The sequence below is a fragment of the Phacochoerus africanus genome, chromosome 1 (genome assembly GCF_016906955.1).
Source record: "Phacochoerus africanus isolate WHEZ1 chromosome 1, ROS_Pafr_v1, whole genome shotgun sequence".
Taxonomy (NCBI): Eukaryota; Metazoa; Chordata; class Mammalia; order Artiodactyla; family Suidae; genus Phacochoerus; species Phacochoerus africanus.
Window position 1 is genome coordinate 238,950,480 of NC_062544.1, and position 16,792 is coordinate 238,967,271.

The window sequence follows — 16,792 nt, forward strand, 5'->3', positions numbered from 1 at the left end:
TGAAAAAAAGCAAGTTTCAGAAAATTATGTTAACAGGGCAGGAAAGAGTTAGTGTAGCAGCCTGAGGCTGCTATCCTTAGAAAACCCTGCTTGCAAGGTGGGGAGAATGGTTGACCGTACCTAAGCTGTTGTACAAACAACATGGTTTATGATAAACAGCTGCTTGCTTTCTGGGAGTCTGGGATTTTGGTACAGACCAGGGAGAGCATGCCTCTGTGACCTACCCCAAGTAAAAACCTGGGCCCTGAGTCTCTAATGAAAATTCCTGATAGACTGCATTTCATTGCTGGAGGAATTAAGCACATCCTTTGTGCTGTACAGAAAGAGAACTTTTGAAAGCCTATACCTCCTTTCCTCTAGACTTCACCACGTGCAACTTTTTCTTTTGCTAATTTAGCTTTACACTGTTTTGCTGTAATATATCAGAGCGGTGAATATGACTTTACACTGAATCTTATGAGTGCTCCTAGTAAATTGCTGAACCCGGGAGTGTGCTTGGGGACCACCAAATCAGTTCCCTCTACCATTTACATAAAAAAAGAGAAAAAAGCACATGTAGGAGACTATGAATTTCTATGAATATACAATTTTGTGTATATGCATTTCTTAAAATCTGGAAGAATACACAGCAAATTTATTACAGTGGCTCACTGTGGGGAGAAAGGGGGAGGAAAAGAAGATGAAGGGGATGGGGCTTTGGCTTTACTTGGCATGCTCTAATTTATCTTCTTTTTTTAAGGAAAATATATGCATATAATACATAGGTAGAAACAATATTTTAAGTTGATTTTAGCATAATTTCAGCCTGCATTCAGAGTCACAAAATTTTACAGCTGGTACAGAATTTAGAATTCACGTAGTCCTGCCCATTACAAAGGTAGAGCCTAGGCTTATGCCCAGAGAGACAAATGTCTTGCCTCAAGTCACATAGCTTATAGCTGGGACCACAAATGCCAGTCCAGAATGCTTCCCTAATGGCTTGGTAGTAACTATGGCAAAAAAAAAAAAAAAAAATCAGTCTATTTTCTGAAGTATTTCAAAGGTCCAGGCAGTCTGAACTGTTATATCATGATTTCATAGCAGCTTATATCAAAGTTCAGCAAATTATCAACGTCATACTTCCACGTGTAACAAAACTCTACTGGAAGAAGATAAGAATTGGACTATAGTTCCCTGGGAAATACCACTTTTAAGAGATAACAACATTAGATCATACCACTCTGCTTTGCTTTTATTTTCTTCTTTTTCTTTGTTAAAATAAAGTGTTAACCTATCAAGCAATAGGATTTTTCAGAAACATGGTCAGTAGCTTGCAAAAAGGATTTATGACCTGTTTCTACTTTTTGAAAAAATTCAAAAATCAGGACTTTAAATACTAACTCCCATATGTTGCCATTGAGAGTATAAAAAGATAAAACTACTTTGGAAAACCGTTTGTCAGTTTCCTATATAGTTAAACGAACACTTGCTCTATAATTCAGCAATTTCACTACTAGATATTTTAAGAAAAAACATGTCTCACAAAGACTTGAAGAAGAATGTTTATATCAGTTTTATTCGTGTTTTTCAAAACCTAGAAATGATCAAATGTCCCTCGACCAGTGAATACATAAACAAGATGTGGTCTATCCAAACAACCGAATTCTACTCAGCAATAAAAATTAGCAAACCACTGATATATACAATATGGATGAATCTCAAAAACACCATACTGAGTTAAAGAAGCCAGACTCAAAAAAGGATTTGGTTCCATTTACATGGCATTCCAGAACAGGCAAAACTAATACATGGTAATAGAAAGCAGATCAGTGGCTGCCAGGACCAGGGATGGGGGAAGGGTTTTGGGAAGGGGTGCATTACAAGGTGAAGGAAATGTTCTTAATCTTAGGGTGGTGGTTTCACAGGGGTACACGTTTGTTAAAACTCATCTAAGTATACACTTAATCTGGGTGCCTTTTATTGTATGTAAATATATGTCAATAAAGTTAATTTTAAAAATAAAAAAAGTAAGCAAACAGCAAATTATTTCCAACAACCAAAATGTAAACAAATAATTGCTAATCTCCTCTAAGTTTAGTGTTTCATTTTTAACAAAAGGTGGATGGACACAAAAAGACAGAAAGCACATTTGAGGAGAAAAAATAACTGTCATGGAACTCCACACAATTGCAGTCAATATAATGAAGGGGGAGAGATGTCATGTGTCTGCCAACATGATTCATTTGCTCTCAGTTGGTATATTTAAGCCCTTGTTCTTCATTTTAGAAGTTTCTAACATATTCCTTAATACAAAAAGAAATATACTCTGCCTATATAAAGACATTTAAATGCAAGAAATGCTAAATGCTCCATAAATCTTTTGGATATTTTGAATCAAATGCAGTGTGATCGTTTCATTATATTAAAAAGAGAGGAAAATAATACACTGGGGGGAAATACTGTCACCAAAAGTAATAATTAAAGGGCTAATAACTGTAATAGAAAAGAATGCATACAAATTTATGAGAAAAAAATAACAGTTCAATCGATAAATGGACAACGCATGTAAATCATTTTAAAAATAAAATATCAAAGTAAACAGTATACCGAAAAAAAAAGTTTATGGTAGGCCAAATGTTGGTGACCTTATAAATTAGTGTAATCTTTTCAAGACAATATAATAGTATATACAGGGAACTTAAACAAATGCCCATATCTTTATTTATTTTTTTCTTTTTTGGCCATATCTTTGGCATATGGAGGTCCCCAGGCCAGAGATTGAATCTGAGCCACAGCTGTGTCAATGCCAGATCCTAACCCACTGTGCCACGGCAGGAACTCCCAAATGTCCACACCTTTGACATGTTTATCCTAATCTTGAGAATTTATCATCAGAAAATAATTAAAAAGAAAGGAAGAGTTCCCGTTGTGGAGCAGTGAAAATGAATGTGACAAGGAACCATGAGGTTTCAGGTTCGATTCCTAGCCTCTCTCAGTGGGTTAAGGATCCTGCGTTGCTGTGAGCTGTGGTGTAGGCCGGCGGCTACAGCTCCAACTAGATCCCTAGCATGGGAACCTCCATATGCCGCGGGTGCAGCCCTAAAAAGGCAAAAAAAAAAAAAAAAGAAAAGAAAAAAAAGAAAAAAAAAGAAGAAAGGAAAAATATATGTACCAGTTTATTAGTTATATTCACTACAATATTAAACACTGAGATGATCTAGATATCCAATAATAGAACAACTTGGTAACTTATGCCATATTATGCAATTATTATAAGAATGAGGAGATTGTAAGCAAAAATCAGAATAAAATTTCACTTACTATAATTACAGTTATTTAAATTTTTATGCATTCAAATAAAGAGTATAAGGGAAAATGGAAAAACAGGCATTATTGATAGATTAGGGAATTATGGATTTTGTTTTGAAAAATATAACTTATAAATATCTTCTAAAACTGCCATAATGGTTAGCATGATGTTTTAAAAATATAAATAGGAAGCCATTTCCTCTCTTAGTAACTGGGCCCTCCCCCTATAACCCCCATATTTGTTCCCCTACCCCAGCCACCCCCAGGATAGAACCAATCCTGGTGACTCTGTCTTGGACCTCATCTGAGGAACCAGGTACTAAAGGTCCCAGGGTCACAGTAAGGGGATTCCACAGAGCCAGAGACTCCAGTGTTTGACAGGCTAGTATGATCCAGTTGGCACTTTTGGCCTAGGTTTTCCAAGCATTGGCAAAGAATGCCATGCTCTTCTGAATAAGGCAATGACAAATTGATAGCAATTGAGCTTGAGAATGTCCTCCCTTTGTTGGTTACAGGGAAAAAAAAAAAAAAAAAAAGAGGCAAGATAAACTTCAAAATTTAAGAAGTAAGAGAAAAAGCAATCCAGACTCTAACTGGATTAAACAGTGAGCCCTGAACTATTAAGACCTGAGAAAGGTTGCTGTGGCTGTGGTGTAGGCCAGCAGCTGCAGCTCCGAATGGACCCCGATCCTGGGAACTTCCATATGCTGCAGGTGCAGCCCTAAAAAAAAAAAAAAATTAAAATTAAAATTAAAAAAAATAATGAAAATTTTAAAAAGACCCAGGAAAGGAAACCCAAAGGTCAGGATGGTTGTTCCCTGAAGAAACTACATGTGCTGACACAACCAAAAAGGGCATAGGGTACTGTTATCACATGAAATATATCAGAAACAGGGAACAGTGTATTCACAGAATATCATGAAAACCAGTTCTGCAGTACTCTGAGTCTCCCTTTCATGAAAATTTCTTTTCCAATAAAATTACCCTTCAGCCCTTATAGTCCCTGTCCTTACTGCTCAAATTCCAAGGCACCAAATAATTTCATGCTTTCCTTACCCACTCCATTCAAACCCTGCTCAAATAAGGACCTAAGAGGCTTGCTCAAAGTAAGACTAAAACGCCTGCAAGAAGTTGTTTTCCCAGGATGCCCTTGTATTTTGGAGATACAGCGAAAGCACCTCTATGCTTTGCTGCCAGCTTCCTGTCCTTGGTGTAACTGTCAACTCTCCCCTCAGGGTATCCTGTCAACCGGGTCATTTCCCCAGACCTCCACTTCACAGTGAGTATGTGACTCAGTCTGAATCAACAGTCTCTGGATACAATGCCTGTGGGCACAGAAGCCATGAAGGTATGCCAGTTCTTGGTCCTTTCCTCTCCCTGCCCCTGCTGTGCACTGTATCAGAGGGGACTGAACAGCACAGTTTCCTGGCTCAAGTGGCTTCTGGCTGGCTGCAGCCAGTGGGACACTGATAGCAACCTGCAGGGCAGGAGGAGGGGGATGCTAATGGCCAGTTTCCAGCCATTAAAACCCAATGTGAGGATGAGGCCAAACATGGAAGGACAAAGCCAAGAAAACAGGGAGAGAAAAAGAGAATCCTGACATGTTCTTTGAACTCACTGAGTTTAAACTCTAAAATACAAAGTTAGTGTCATCACATATTTTATGGTCCAAAGCAGGACACTAGAGTTAAAAGGGGCTACTAGTAATGCTTAAGTCAGGACAATAGGAACAAATTGGGACTGGCTCAGACAAACCAAAACATACAGTCAACTCACTTAAACCCAACTCAGCCCCTACACTTTACGATGAATTGAACCATTAAACTCTGACTCTTAACCTAATTGGAGTTGCATCTCCCTCACTAAAAACTAAGATTCCTGACCAGTGTATGAGGTGAAGGCTTAAATCAGTAGAATTATTTCCAGGGTTCCCTTGTGGTAAAACAGGTTAAGGATCTGGTTGTAGCAGCTCAAGTTGCTGCTGTGGCAAGGGATCAGTCACTGGCCTGGGAATGCCCTCATGCTCCGGGTGCAGCCAAAAAAAAAATAGAATTATTTCCAAGTGGCAGGATTTCAGCGTAGGCAGGGGAACAGTACTGCCCACATGACTTAACTCCACAACATGCATGTGGAGCTTCCACATTTCTGGTACAGTCATTCCAGGAACATGGTATGGAATTATGGTTGATCTACCCCCAAATCATGGAAAAAAATGAAAACTAAAACCACCAAGGGAAAAATATATTTCACCCTCGGACTTAATGTAGCTCTTTGGTTACTTTTTTTTCCCTACATTTAAAGTGACCTTTACTAGGAGATCCTGTCGTGGCTCAGCGGAAACGAATCTGACTGGTATCCGTGGGGATGCAGGTTTGATCCCTGGCCTCGTTCAGTAGGTTGGGGATCCAGTGTTGCTGTGAGCTGTGGTGTAGGTCACAGACGTGGCTTGGATCCTGAGTTGCTGTGGTGTAGGGCTGGTTGAGCTGTGAGTTGCTCTGATTAGGCCCCTTGCCTGGGAACTTCCATATGCTGCAGGCATGGCCCTAAAACGCAAAAAAAAGAAAAGAAAAGAAAAAAAGAAAATACATACATGCCCTTTACTTAAGGTTTATTTTCATCTGAATGTGAATTTCAGGGCATAAAGTAGGTCAACCACATCTTGTAATTTTCCCAAAATCCAGTGCCTATTTAGGGATGGCACTAGAACACCACTGAAAACACTGCCCTCTGAGAACTGCTTTACTTCTACATTCTCTTCCTTTTACTTTATTCCATTATCCTGTAAGGTCTCAGTTAAGCTACAGATAAAATAGGCTCTTGGCTCACCTAGAAACCCAACAGTCATTTACAACCATTTCTATTAGAACAAACAAGCAAACCATGTTCTTTAGAGTGTGGTAAGGGTGTGCCACAGCTCACATGACATTTGAGTCCCTTAGTTCAGTGCATTCACAGCAGCTGCCCAATTTACAGCAGAGCACACCAACTAAAAGACTCTATCTCCAAGTCCAGCAAGAGTTCTCCCCCACCCAGGAGAGGTCATTTTTTATTTAGGAAGCCTTTCATGATTCAAGTATTTGAAACTCCAGGAGCAGCTAGATCTTTTAAAAGCTATAAGAGGTGATTGTAACTAAGTTTCCATATTTTGAGTCTCACTGTCATTTCATCAATATAAGGGCAGATATCAAGAACTGGAAGGAAATATCCAGAGGCTTTAGCAACCAGCTATATATATATATTTTTTTTTTTTGTCTTTTGTTGTTGTTGTTATTGTTGTTGTTGTTGCTATTTCTTGGGCCGCTCCTACGGCATATGGAGGTTCCCAGGCTAGGGGTCCAATCGGAGCTGTAGCCACCGGCCTACGCCAGAGCCATAGCAATGCGGGATCCGAGCCGCATCTGCAACCTACACCACAGCTCACGGCAACGCCGGATCGTTAACCCACTGAGCAAGGGCAGGGACCGAACCCGCAACCTCATGGTTCCTAGTCGGATTCGTTAACCACTGCACCACGATGGGAACTCCAGCTATATATTTTTTTAAATGTCTTACTGCCCATTTCTCATGGAGTCAATTCCTCTGGTCATAAAACATATTTTTTTTAGCAGAAAAAAAGCCATTTCCAAAGGTTAAATTGGTACAAAAGTCTTAACTGGAAATAAAAGTATAAGCACATACAAAATTTAAAATATGCACAGATCAGAAGTATGATACATACAAGCAATTCCCTGCAGTGTTTATCAAGAGTCATTTTGTTCTGGAGGGTAAATTCTTCTCTTCATGTCTTTTTCAATAAATTGCAAAAGAATGTATTTTACGTTCAATATTTTTAGCAAAGTTTCTCACAAAGACTATGTATGAGGGACAAAGATAATTTTGAATATTCTTGAAAGCTGAGTGGAAGTCTTCACTTCATTGGTATAAGAATCTATTGACTAAGAGAGAAATTACCAAATCCATTATCCCTGATGATAACAGATAACAGGTTTTACTGGATTCTTAACTTTGAGCAAAATACACTGAGGGAGACCCCCCTGGAAGACTGTGTACTAAAGGAAGGAAACAGAAAAAGTAAAACTCAACATGCGATGGGTAGAAAGAGGACCACAAAAGGTAAGAGTTTTACTGTCCATCTGCTTGGTCACTTTCAGGGTCTGTCATTTCCTCAGTAAGTACAGATGGATCCAGCAGCCTAAAGCGTCCGTATAGGGCTGGAAATGACCTGAGCACGTTATACATCCTGACACGCAGCCGCAGTGGGCTCATTGACGGCAGCACCTTCACTTTCCCAGCAGATGACGACAATGATTTCAACACTGTGGAAGCTTTATTCTGAAAGATTTTTGTTCTGACAGTGTAGAGGATAAAAATTTGCAATCCCTGGAGAAAAAAATAAAAGTTTATTATTAGATAAGTATTGAGATACAGAGTCAGGGAAGAGATTTTACTTTAGCCTACCACCTACCCTTCTCAACCTGAGGTGACCCAATCAGGAGCTGCTCTGTCCTTTTTTGGTCTAAGAAGGTTGAGGCAGTGTTCTTCTCATATCTAAGCTCCTATATATATAAGGAGGAGAGTTAGGAGACCTGCGTTCAGGGTCCTGTTCACCACATGCTGGCTGTGCAACCGAGAGGCATTTTTTTTTTCCTCCTGACACCAACCAACTCTGACCCTAATTAGGTGTTCTACAACTTGATTCAATTCTGATGCTAATTACTAAGAGTTCATGTCAGACTCCACAGGTTTAGGGCTCAGTCCCACAAGACAGCCCCACTGGTGCTGCCATGCATGAGCGTTAGGTCCGAGGTTTATCCACACCTCTGTCCAAATTGGCTACTGCCTCCCCACTTCAGGTCTGACGACTCACTATAGAGACTCACAGAACTCACTAGGGAAACGAGTTTAACTTCCCGTCATCTGTTTATTATAAAAGAACAGCCAAACAGAAGAGATTACAGGGCAAGAGTACGGAGCTTCCATGCCCTCTCTGAGTGTTGTGTGTCACCCTCCCAGTGCTTCAGTCTGTTCACCAACCTGGAAGCTCTCCAAACCCCTTCAGTTAGGGGTTTTTATAAAGGTTTCATAATATAGGCATGACTGATTAAATCATAAGCTGTGGGTGACTGACTCCATCTCCATCCCTTCTCCTGTTCCTAGATGTTGGAGAGTGGGACTGGAAGTTTCAAGCTTCTAACCAAGCCTTGGTCTTTCTGGTGAACAGCCTCCATCCTGAAGCTATCTGGGGGCCCCAGCCACTGATTATCTTATTAGCATACAAAAAAACACTCATTACTCAGCGATTTTAGGAACTGTGTGCCAGAAACCAAGGACAAAGGCCAAATGCTAATTTTTTAGTATACCACAGTAACTTTGCTCCTTTTCTAATGTCTATGATTATCCTAACAGAGGCAGACTCACTCTGGATTACCTAATTCTTTTAGTTCTAACATTCTGTAAGTCTACATTTCTTGGAGTTTTAGAAACATAACTAGAAATTTGGTGCATTTAAAGACAAAAAAAAATTGGAGTTCCATTGTGGCTCAGCCATAACAAACCCAACTATTATCCATGAGGATGTGGGTTGATACCCTACCCCACTTAATGGGTTAAGGATCTGGTGTTGCTGCCAGCTGGATGTAGGTCACAGATGTGGCTCGGATCTGGCGTTCCTGTGGCTGTGGTGTAGGCCAACAGCTGAGGCTCCAATTCGACCACTCACCTGGGAACTTCCATGTGCCGTGAGTATGGCCTAAAAAGCAAAAAAGAAAAATAAAAAAAAGAAAGTTGAAAAACATTTAAGCACTGTTATTCATTGTTTTTCTGTACTTTAAATATGAAGGCCGTATGTGCATGAGGAATTAACCCACAAAAGATTAAGCACTATTTTGTATTCATTTTAAAATAAAAACTACCACTTATTAAAGTCCTATTAATATCAGACACTTGCTTTTCATTGAGCTTCATCATTTAATCTTTCTTATTTATTCCTAATAACAACCCTATAAAATAAACCTTACTATCCTCATGTTACAGATAAGAAAACTATAGCTCAGATAAATTAAGCAACTTGCCTAAGATTACCTAACCAGTAATCAGTACAGCTTTGAACTATATATTTGGCTTCAAAACTCCTCTATCTAGTACACTACACTGCCTCTTGCTTGTAAATATAATAGAAAGACAATGTCAAGTGTATTACAGCATCTAAAAGACCCCTAATAATTCCTCATTAATAAAATTTGTGGGAAAAAAAGATTAAATATTATCTGTAGTTGAGAATATTGTGCTAATGTTCATTTCTTGATTTTGACAACATTATATAATTATTATCATTGGGGAAAACTGGAAAAGGGGTACATGGGAACTCTGTATTATTTTTGCAACTTGGTATATTAAGACTATTTCAAAATAAAAAAGTTATTTAAAAACAATCCATGGATGTCTCCCAGACTGGCACCTATAGAGCCCCAATCCTTAAAAGGATTATTTCTAGAATCATATCCAATGGATACTATTATAGGAGGCTTCATGCTATGGCAAGATAACTCTGAGAGTTTGACTAATGAAATCAATACATATTGGCAAGAAATATTCCATCTATAGTTCTCTGGCCAAAAGCAGAAAGACTAACTTGATTGGGTGGTATCTGCTCCTCTGAAGAAGGCCTTAATGGCACATGGAAGTATGCAAGGGGACACAGGTTTCAGAAGGACAAAAGTGGCCACTGATCATCCTGCTTGTTCAAGGGAGAAAGTTTTGTTTTGGGGACATGAAAAAAATCTTCTTTCTTAGAGAAGTATTCTTTTGGTGGGGTACACTGTTTCACTTGGCTTTTCCAGAATTTAAATTCTAAGATAAAGATAAGACTGGATAGAATTTCTGATTGAACAATAATTAGAAAAAACCTAGATCATGGAGAATCCATAAAGACACCATCCTGCAAGGCTCTGACTAAATAGACTACCAATATCTTTGTGCTACCTAAAGCCTCAAAGATGTTATTTGAAAAGACAAAATGTATGGATGAAACTAATTCTCACTAGCACAAAGTAATATCTGTAGCACTTAGTAAGTGTATATTAGAATTATAGATTATTCCAAATCTAGAAGGAGCCTTCCAAGTAAACTAATCTAGTTGTTCCTACACTTTAGTATGCATAACAATCTCCTGGGGCCCTCGATTAAAGTGAAGGTTCCTGGCTCTTAATAGATTCTGATTCCAGGAAATGGCATTTAACACATTATGTAAATTCTGTCGTGGACAATATTTGGATCCACTTTGAAAAACGTGTCAATATCAATAGACCCCTTTCATTTTATATTTTACATGCCTGACTCAGAGAGGCTGTGTGTCTTTCCTAAAATCATATGAACCATTAATTGTAAAGCTGGAAGCAGCTTAAATATCCTGACTTCATCGGGTGCTCTTGCCATATATCCGCCTTCAATTTTAAAACATGGTATTAACATTTTGTAATAACCTTCTATTTTGTAATATACTTCTCCTATGCATGAAAGAGGGAATATCCTTGACCAGACCTTTTTTTAGATACTTTTCTAAATTACTGGGCACTCTAGGCAACAAATCCATGGTTCAGCTGGCAATCCCAGACTAATCTTGCACTATTTAATGCTCTTCTGGGGAGTTTCCTTTGGGCATTACAAACAGTAGAGATCTGCCTTATAATACATTCAAATTTGGTGGCAGGCACACATCCATTGTTTAAAGGAATTATTTTCAAAGGCACTGGAGAGGGCTGCCTGGGATGGAGTGAGGTCTTACAAATGTTGAACGTGGTGGTAGCAATTCAGACAGCCAAGCAGTTCCCAACACTGCACTTTATAGACTATCATTTGTGGTCAAGCCAAATTTACCTAATGCCCTTCCCAATGATTTCCATTTGTATCAGACTTCTCTCCTCAATATTTGACCAGAGCCAGAAATAACACCATGAAACTAACTTCACTTAATGGTTACTATTCTCAGTGACTTAATAAGACAATCATCAAATGCTACAGTTTTTTCACAAAATAATAGACTAGTCCATCCTGATATCAGACAAGATGATATCTACTGTGAAAGATACACACAGGCATATTTCTTCCCTTTTTTTTTTTTTTTTTTTTTACTTTTTAGGACCAAATCTGAGGCCTATGGAAGTTTCCAGGCTAGAGGTCTAATCAGAGCTACAGCTGCTGGCCTACACCACAGCTACAGCAACACAGGAGGCGAGCTATGTCTGTGACCTATACCACAGCTCATGGCAATGCTGGATCCTTAACCCACTGAATGGGATCAGGGATTGAACCCACATCCTCACGGATAAGAGCTTCATTTCCACTGAGCCACAACAGTTAACTCCACAAGAATGTTTCTTGCACTAGAGAACTGGGAATCTAGTTGAGGAGATGAGAGTTGTATGCATAAAAAATTAATTTCTCAGTACCAGAAAAAAAGGAATAAATGAACTTACAAAAATATATAAATTATGTTTTGATAACAAATTATATTTATTTATTTAATTCAGAGTTAAATTAATAAAGTTACAATTGAGGCCATCATTTTAAGAGATTAATGCCTGTAAGTAAATAAATTATATGGATTGTACCAATGCCCACTTCCTGAGTTTTATTATATGTTATAGTTATATATAAGATGTTATCATTGGAAGAGCTGGCTGAAGGATACAATTGGAACACTCCACTATTTTTATAACTTCTTGTGAGCCCAAAATTATTTCAAGAAAATATTCTAAGGGATGACCTGAGAGTAGGAATAACCAAAAACAAACAAACAAACAAACAAAAAAACCCAAACACACACACACACACACACACACACACAAACACACACACACAGAAAGAAAGAAAAGAATTCTAACCTTTCTAGACTTTTTCCCACAATACAAAATCTCAGTAAGTCTATAGAATTTCAAAGAAAAAAACACTATTGCCAAGAATTAAACGCCAAGCTAATATGGGGTTCATGTGCCATGGTACCTAAAGAAAAATTATCAGCTAAGAGAGTTCTCACTAATATTTATGAACTATCCACAAATAATTACTCAAAAATATGCTATAATTAATGAGAAATTCCTTAAAATTAAAAAGTCAAAGTGACAGGACATTATAATATAGAAGGACTGGCTAAAGACACAGGAACTATTTAAGTATAAGAAAATGCAGTTAGTACATTTATCAAACAAAATCTAAATATTATGAATAACTTTTGAAAGAAAAGAATTTAACAACAATAATTGTATGAAAAATTTTAAGTTGTACCGATAAAACTGGGAGACAATGAGCAGCTAAACGATGTTCATTATTACTATCTTTTTTTTTTTTTTTGCTTTTTTGCTTTTTAGGGCCCCATCCGTGGCATATGGAGGTTCCCAGGCTAGGCGTCAAATCAGAGCTATAGCTGTGGGCCTATACCACAGCCACAGTAACTCAGGATTTTAGCCAAGTTTGCAACCTACACCGCAGCTCGTGGCAATGCCAGATCCTTAACCCACTGAGTGAGGCCAGGGATCAAAACTGCAACCTCATGGTTCCTAGTCGGATTCCTTTCTGCTGCACCGTGACGGGAACTCTCATATTACCAACTTTGAAAGGAAAGAATCAATACACTGTTTTACTTTAGAAATTTAAAATCTCCTCTTACAAATTGTATCAATGTTTAATGGACAAAAGTAATAATTAATGGAGTGAAAATGTCCTAATAATTAGAGAAGTTCAAATAAAAGAAAATGTAATTAATATGGTAAAATATATAAAACTAAAACATGTAATGGATACATGTGAAAAAAGAAAATAAAATGACAACATAATATGCATATCAGTTTCAATATGCTAAATTTAATATTAAACATACTAATATTTAGCTACATAGATAAAACTTTTTTTTTTGTTTTGTTTTTTGGGGCCACACTCAAGGCATATGGAAGTTCCCAGGCTAGGGGTGGAATTGGAGCTACAGCTGCCAGCCTTCGCCACAGCCACAGCAATGCAGGATTCGAGCCACATCTGAGACCTACACCACAGCTCATAGCAACACCAAATCCTCAACCCTCTGAGCAAGGCCAGGGATCAAAACTGCAACCTCATGGTTCCTAGTCAGATTCATTTCTGCCGCTCAGTAATAGGAACTCAAAAGTTTAACTTTTTAATTGAAATGGAAAAACAGTGAGAAAATGTTTTAAAAAACACAAATCTAAATATATGGGGTCTGAAAAGAAGTAAGTCAAAAGCAAAGTGACACAGAAAGGTTATAGGCAAAAGAACTAACATAGATTGGATAAGATCACATTAAAAACAAATTAGAAGTTACTATACTAATATACGGCAAATTAGATTTCAAGATAAAATAGGAATGAGAATGACGTTACACTGATGGAAGGTATAATGTCTTAGATATATACAACATCCATAAATTTTTACAAACATGATAATACAGCATTAATTTGTATAAAAACAAACAGTTAAACATTATAAGAAAAACTGGTAGAAAAGTATAAAAGGGAATTTTACATGCCTTTCTCAGTCTTCAGTGAACAAGTTAAAGGTAAATAAGATTTTATTAAAAATAATTTAAAAATCATATCATCTTTAAAAATTATGTATGCAACTCTGATGTACACCTGAAACTAATACAACATTGTAAGTCAACTATACTCCAGTAAAACTAAAAGAACTTAGAAAATACTAGTACTAGTTCTGGTGTTCAAGACAAATGTATGTCATGCAAACTATTGCTTTTGGAATGGATTAGCAATGAGATCCTACTGTATAGCACTGAGAACTATGTCTAGTCACTTATGATGGAGCATGATAATGGGAAAAAAAAGAACATATACATGTATGTGTAACTGGGTCACCATGCTGTACTGTAGAAAAAAAAATTGTATTGGGGAAATAACAATTTAAAAATGTTTTAAAAAAGACAAACTTATGTCATATTCAGGAGGAAAAGCATATTTTTTTATTAAACATATTAAAGATATTACCAGAAAGTAATTTCAATAAATATTAAATTGGAAAATTTTCTAAAGCAATAACGATCTACATGGAATTTTAGGAATTATATCTTTGCTTTCAAGATTAGAGGTCTGGAGATTAAGGAGTGCCTTTTCTTGCCCCATGCAGGTGATCCAGTGATCCTATTTATTCACACAAATGCTGGTGTAGGGTGTGTACTTTGGAAGAACAGTACTTTTCACTGTTGGTGGGAATGTAAATTGGTGCAGCCACTGTGGAAAACAGTATGGAGGTTCCTCAAAAAACTAAAAATAAGACTACCATATGACCCAGTAATTCCAGTCCTAGGTGTATACTTGAAAGAAACAAAAACTAATTCAAAAAGATGCACCAAAATGGTCATAGCATAGCAGTATTATTTAGAGTAGCCAAGATTTGGAAGCAACCTAAGTGGGCTATCAACAGATCAATGGATAAAGAAATCATGGTATATATACAATGGAATACTATTGAGCCATAAACAATGAAATTTTGCCATTTGCAACAACAAATGGCGGGTATTAATTATGCTTAGTGAAGTAAGTAAGACAAAGAAAAATAAGCACTGTATGATATCACATACGTGGAATCTAAAAAATAAAAGAAACTAGTGAATGTAACCAAAAAGAAATAGACTTTCAGATCTAGAGAACAAATTAGTGGTTACCAGTGAGGAGAGGGAGATGGGAGAGGCAAGATAGGGGCAGGGACTAGGAGGTACAAACAACTATGTATAAAACAAATAAGCTACAACGATATATTGTACAGCTCAGGGAATATAGCCAATATTTTATGATGACTATAAACGGAGTATAACCATTAATAATTGTGAATAACTATATTGTATACTTGAAAGTTATATAATACTATAAATCAACTACACCTCATTTTAAACAAAATACATTTTAAAAAGAAGAGAAAAAAAAGGAGTTCCCACTGTGGCTCAGTGGTAATGAACCCAACTAATATCCATGAGGATGTGGGTTCGATCCCTGGCTTCACTCAGTGGGTTAAGGATCTGATGTTTCCATGAGCTATGGTGTAGGCCACAGATGCAGCTTGGATCTGGTGTTGCTGAGGCTGTGGCATAGGCCAGCAGCTGTAGTTCTGATTCGACCCCTAGCCTGAGAACTTCCATATGCTGCACCTGTGGCCCTTAAAAAAAAAAAAAAAACAAATTGCATTTTTTAACACTGCATTGTAGGATTTATAACGTATGCATATGTAATACAAAAGACAACTAAATGTAAAGGAAAGGAGGATAACAAGTGAACTTACACTGTTACAAGAGTCTTACATTTTAGCAGAAGTGGTAAAATGTTAACTCTCAGTTGATTATGAAAAGTTAAGGATATATAATATATCCCTAAATCCACAAAAAAAGTCTAAGAGTCACTGCTTAATAACCGACATAAATATGGAATCCTAGCAATACTAAATTTATCCAAAAATAGGCAGGAAAAGAGGAACAAAGGAATAAAAAAAATAGAGTGGCAACAGAAAGCAAATAAAATGTTAATGAATTCACCCACATCAAAAAGACATTAGCTCTAAACAAACTAAGCACTCAAAAGACAGAGATTGTCAGAAGAAAAAAGTAAGACCCACTGAGTCACTGTCTGTAATATACATACTTTAAATATAAGAGCATAGATAGATTGAAAGTGAATGGATGAAAAACATACATCATGTAACCAATATGAATAAGAAGGTTAGATATCAGATAAAGTAGACTTCATGACAAAGGGCATTATCAGTGTTAAGGGGGCATTTCCAAATGATAAAGGACAAATTCATGCAAAAGATGTAATTATCATGTGCATAGCAGAACCTCAATATAGATGACATAAAAATTGACAGAATTAAGGAGAGAATAAATTAATTCCCAATCACAGTTGGGGATTTTAATACTCCTTTTTCAGCAATGGAGAGAAGCAGACAAAAATATTGGTAAGGACAGAAAATCTGTGTAACATGAACAGTTACTCAATCCTATTGACATACCCAACAACTGTAGAATACCATTCTTTTCCAGGTTAAATGTTTTGTTCACCAAGATAGATCAAATGCTTTCTAGGCCATAAAATCAATCTCAATAAATTTAAAAAAATTAAAAGAAAAAAATTCACACACAACTTACCAAGACCGAATCAGGAAGTAATAGAAAATCTAAATGGAGTAATAATGAACACAGAGATGGATCAGTAATTTAAAATCTCACAACAAATAAAAGCCAATGCTCAGATGGCTTCCCAGGTGAGTTATAACAAACATTTAAAGAATTAATACAAAACCTTCTCAAACTCTTCCAAAAAAAGTGAAGATGAAGGAACACTTTCCAACTCTTTACAGGGCCAGGATAACCCTAATACTGAAGCTGGACAAGGATTCTATAGGAAGAGAAAATTGCAAGCCATATTCTTGATGAATATAGATGCAGCAAACCTCAACAAAATATTAGCAAACTAAATTCCAAAAAACATTAAAA

At 37.0% G+C, this 16,792-nt stretch overlaps 1 protein-coding gene across 1 annotated transcript in view; it reads right to left on the minus strand.

Moving 5' to 3' along the window:
- Nucleotides 1-7,146: 7,146 nt before the first annotated feature.
- The window catches only part of ADGRG7 (adhesion G protein-coupled receptor G7), a 65,277-nt gene continuing 55,631 nt past the window's right edge, over nucleotides 7,147-16,792 (minus strand). The window contains exon 16 of the mRNA XM_047755820.1: nucleotides 7,147-7,668. Within this exon, the coding sequence (XP_047611776.1) occupies nucleotides 7,411-7,668 (258 nt within the window). The 3' untranslated portion in view covers nucleotides 7,147-7,410. The remainder of the gene's footprint in view (nucleotides 7,669-16,792) is intronic.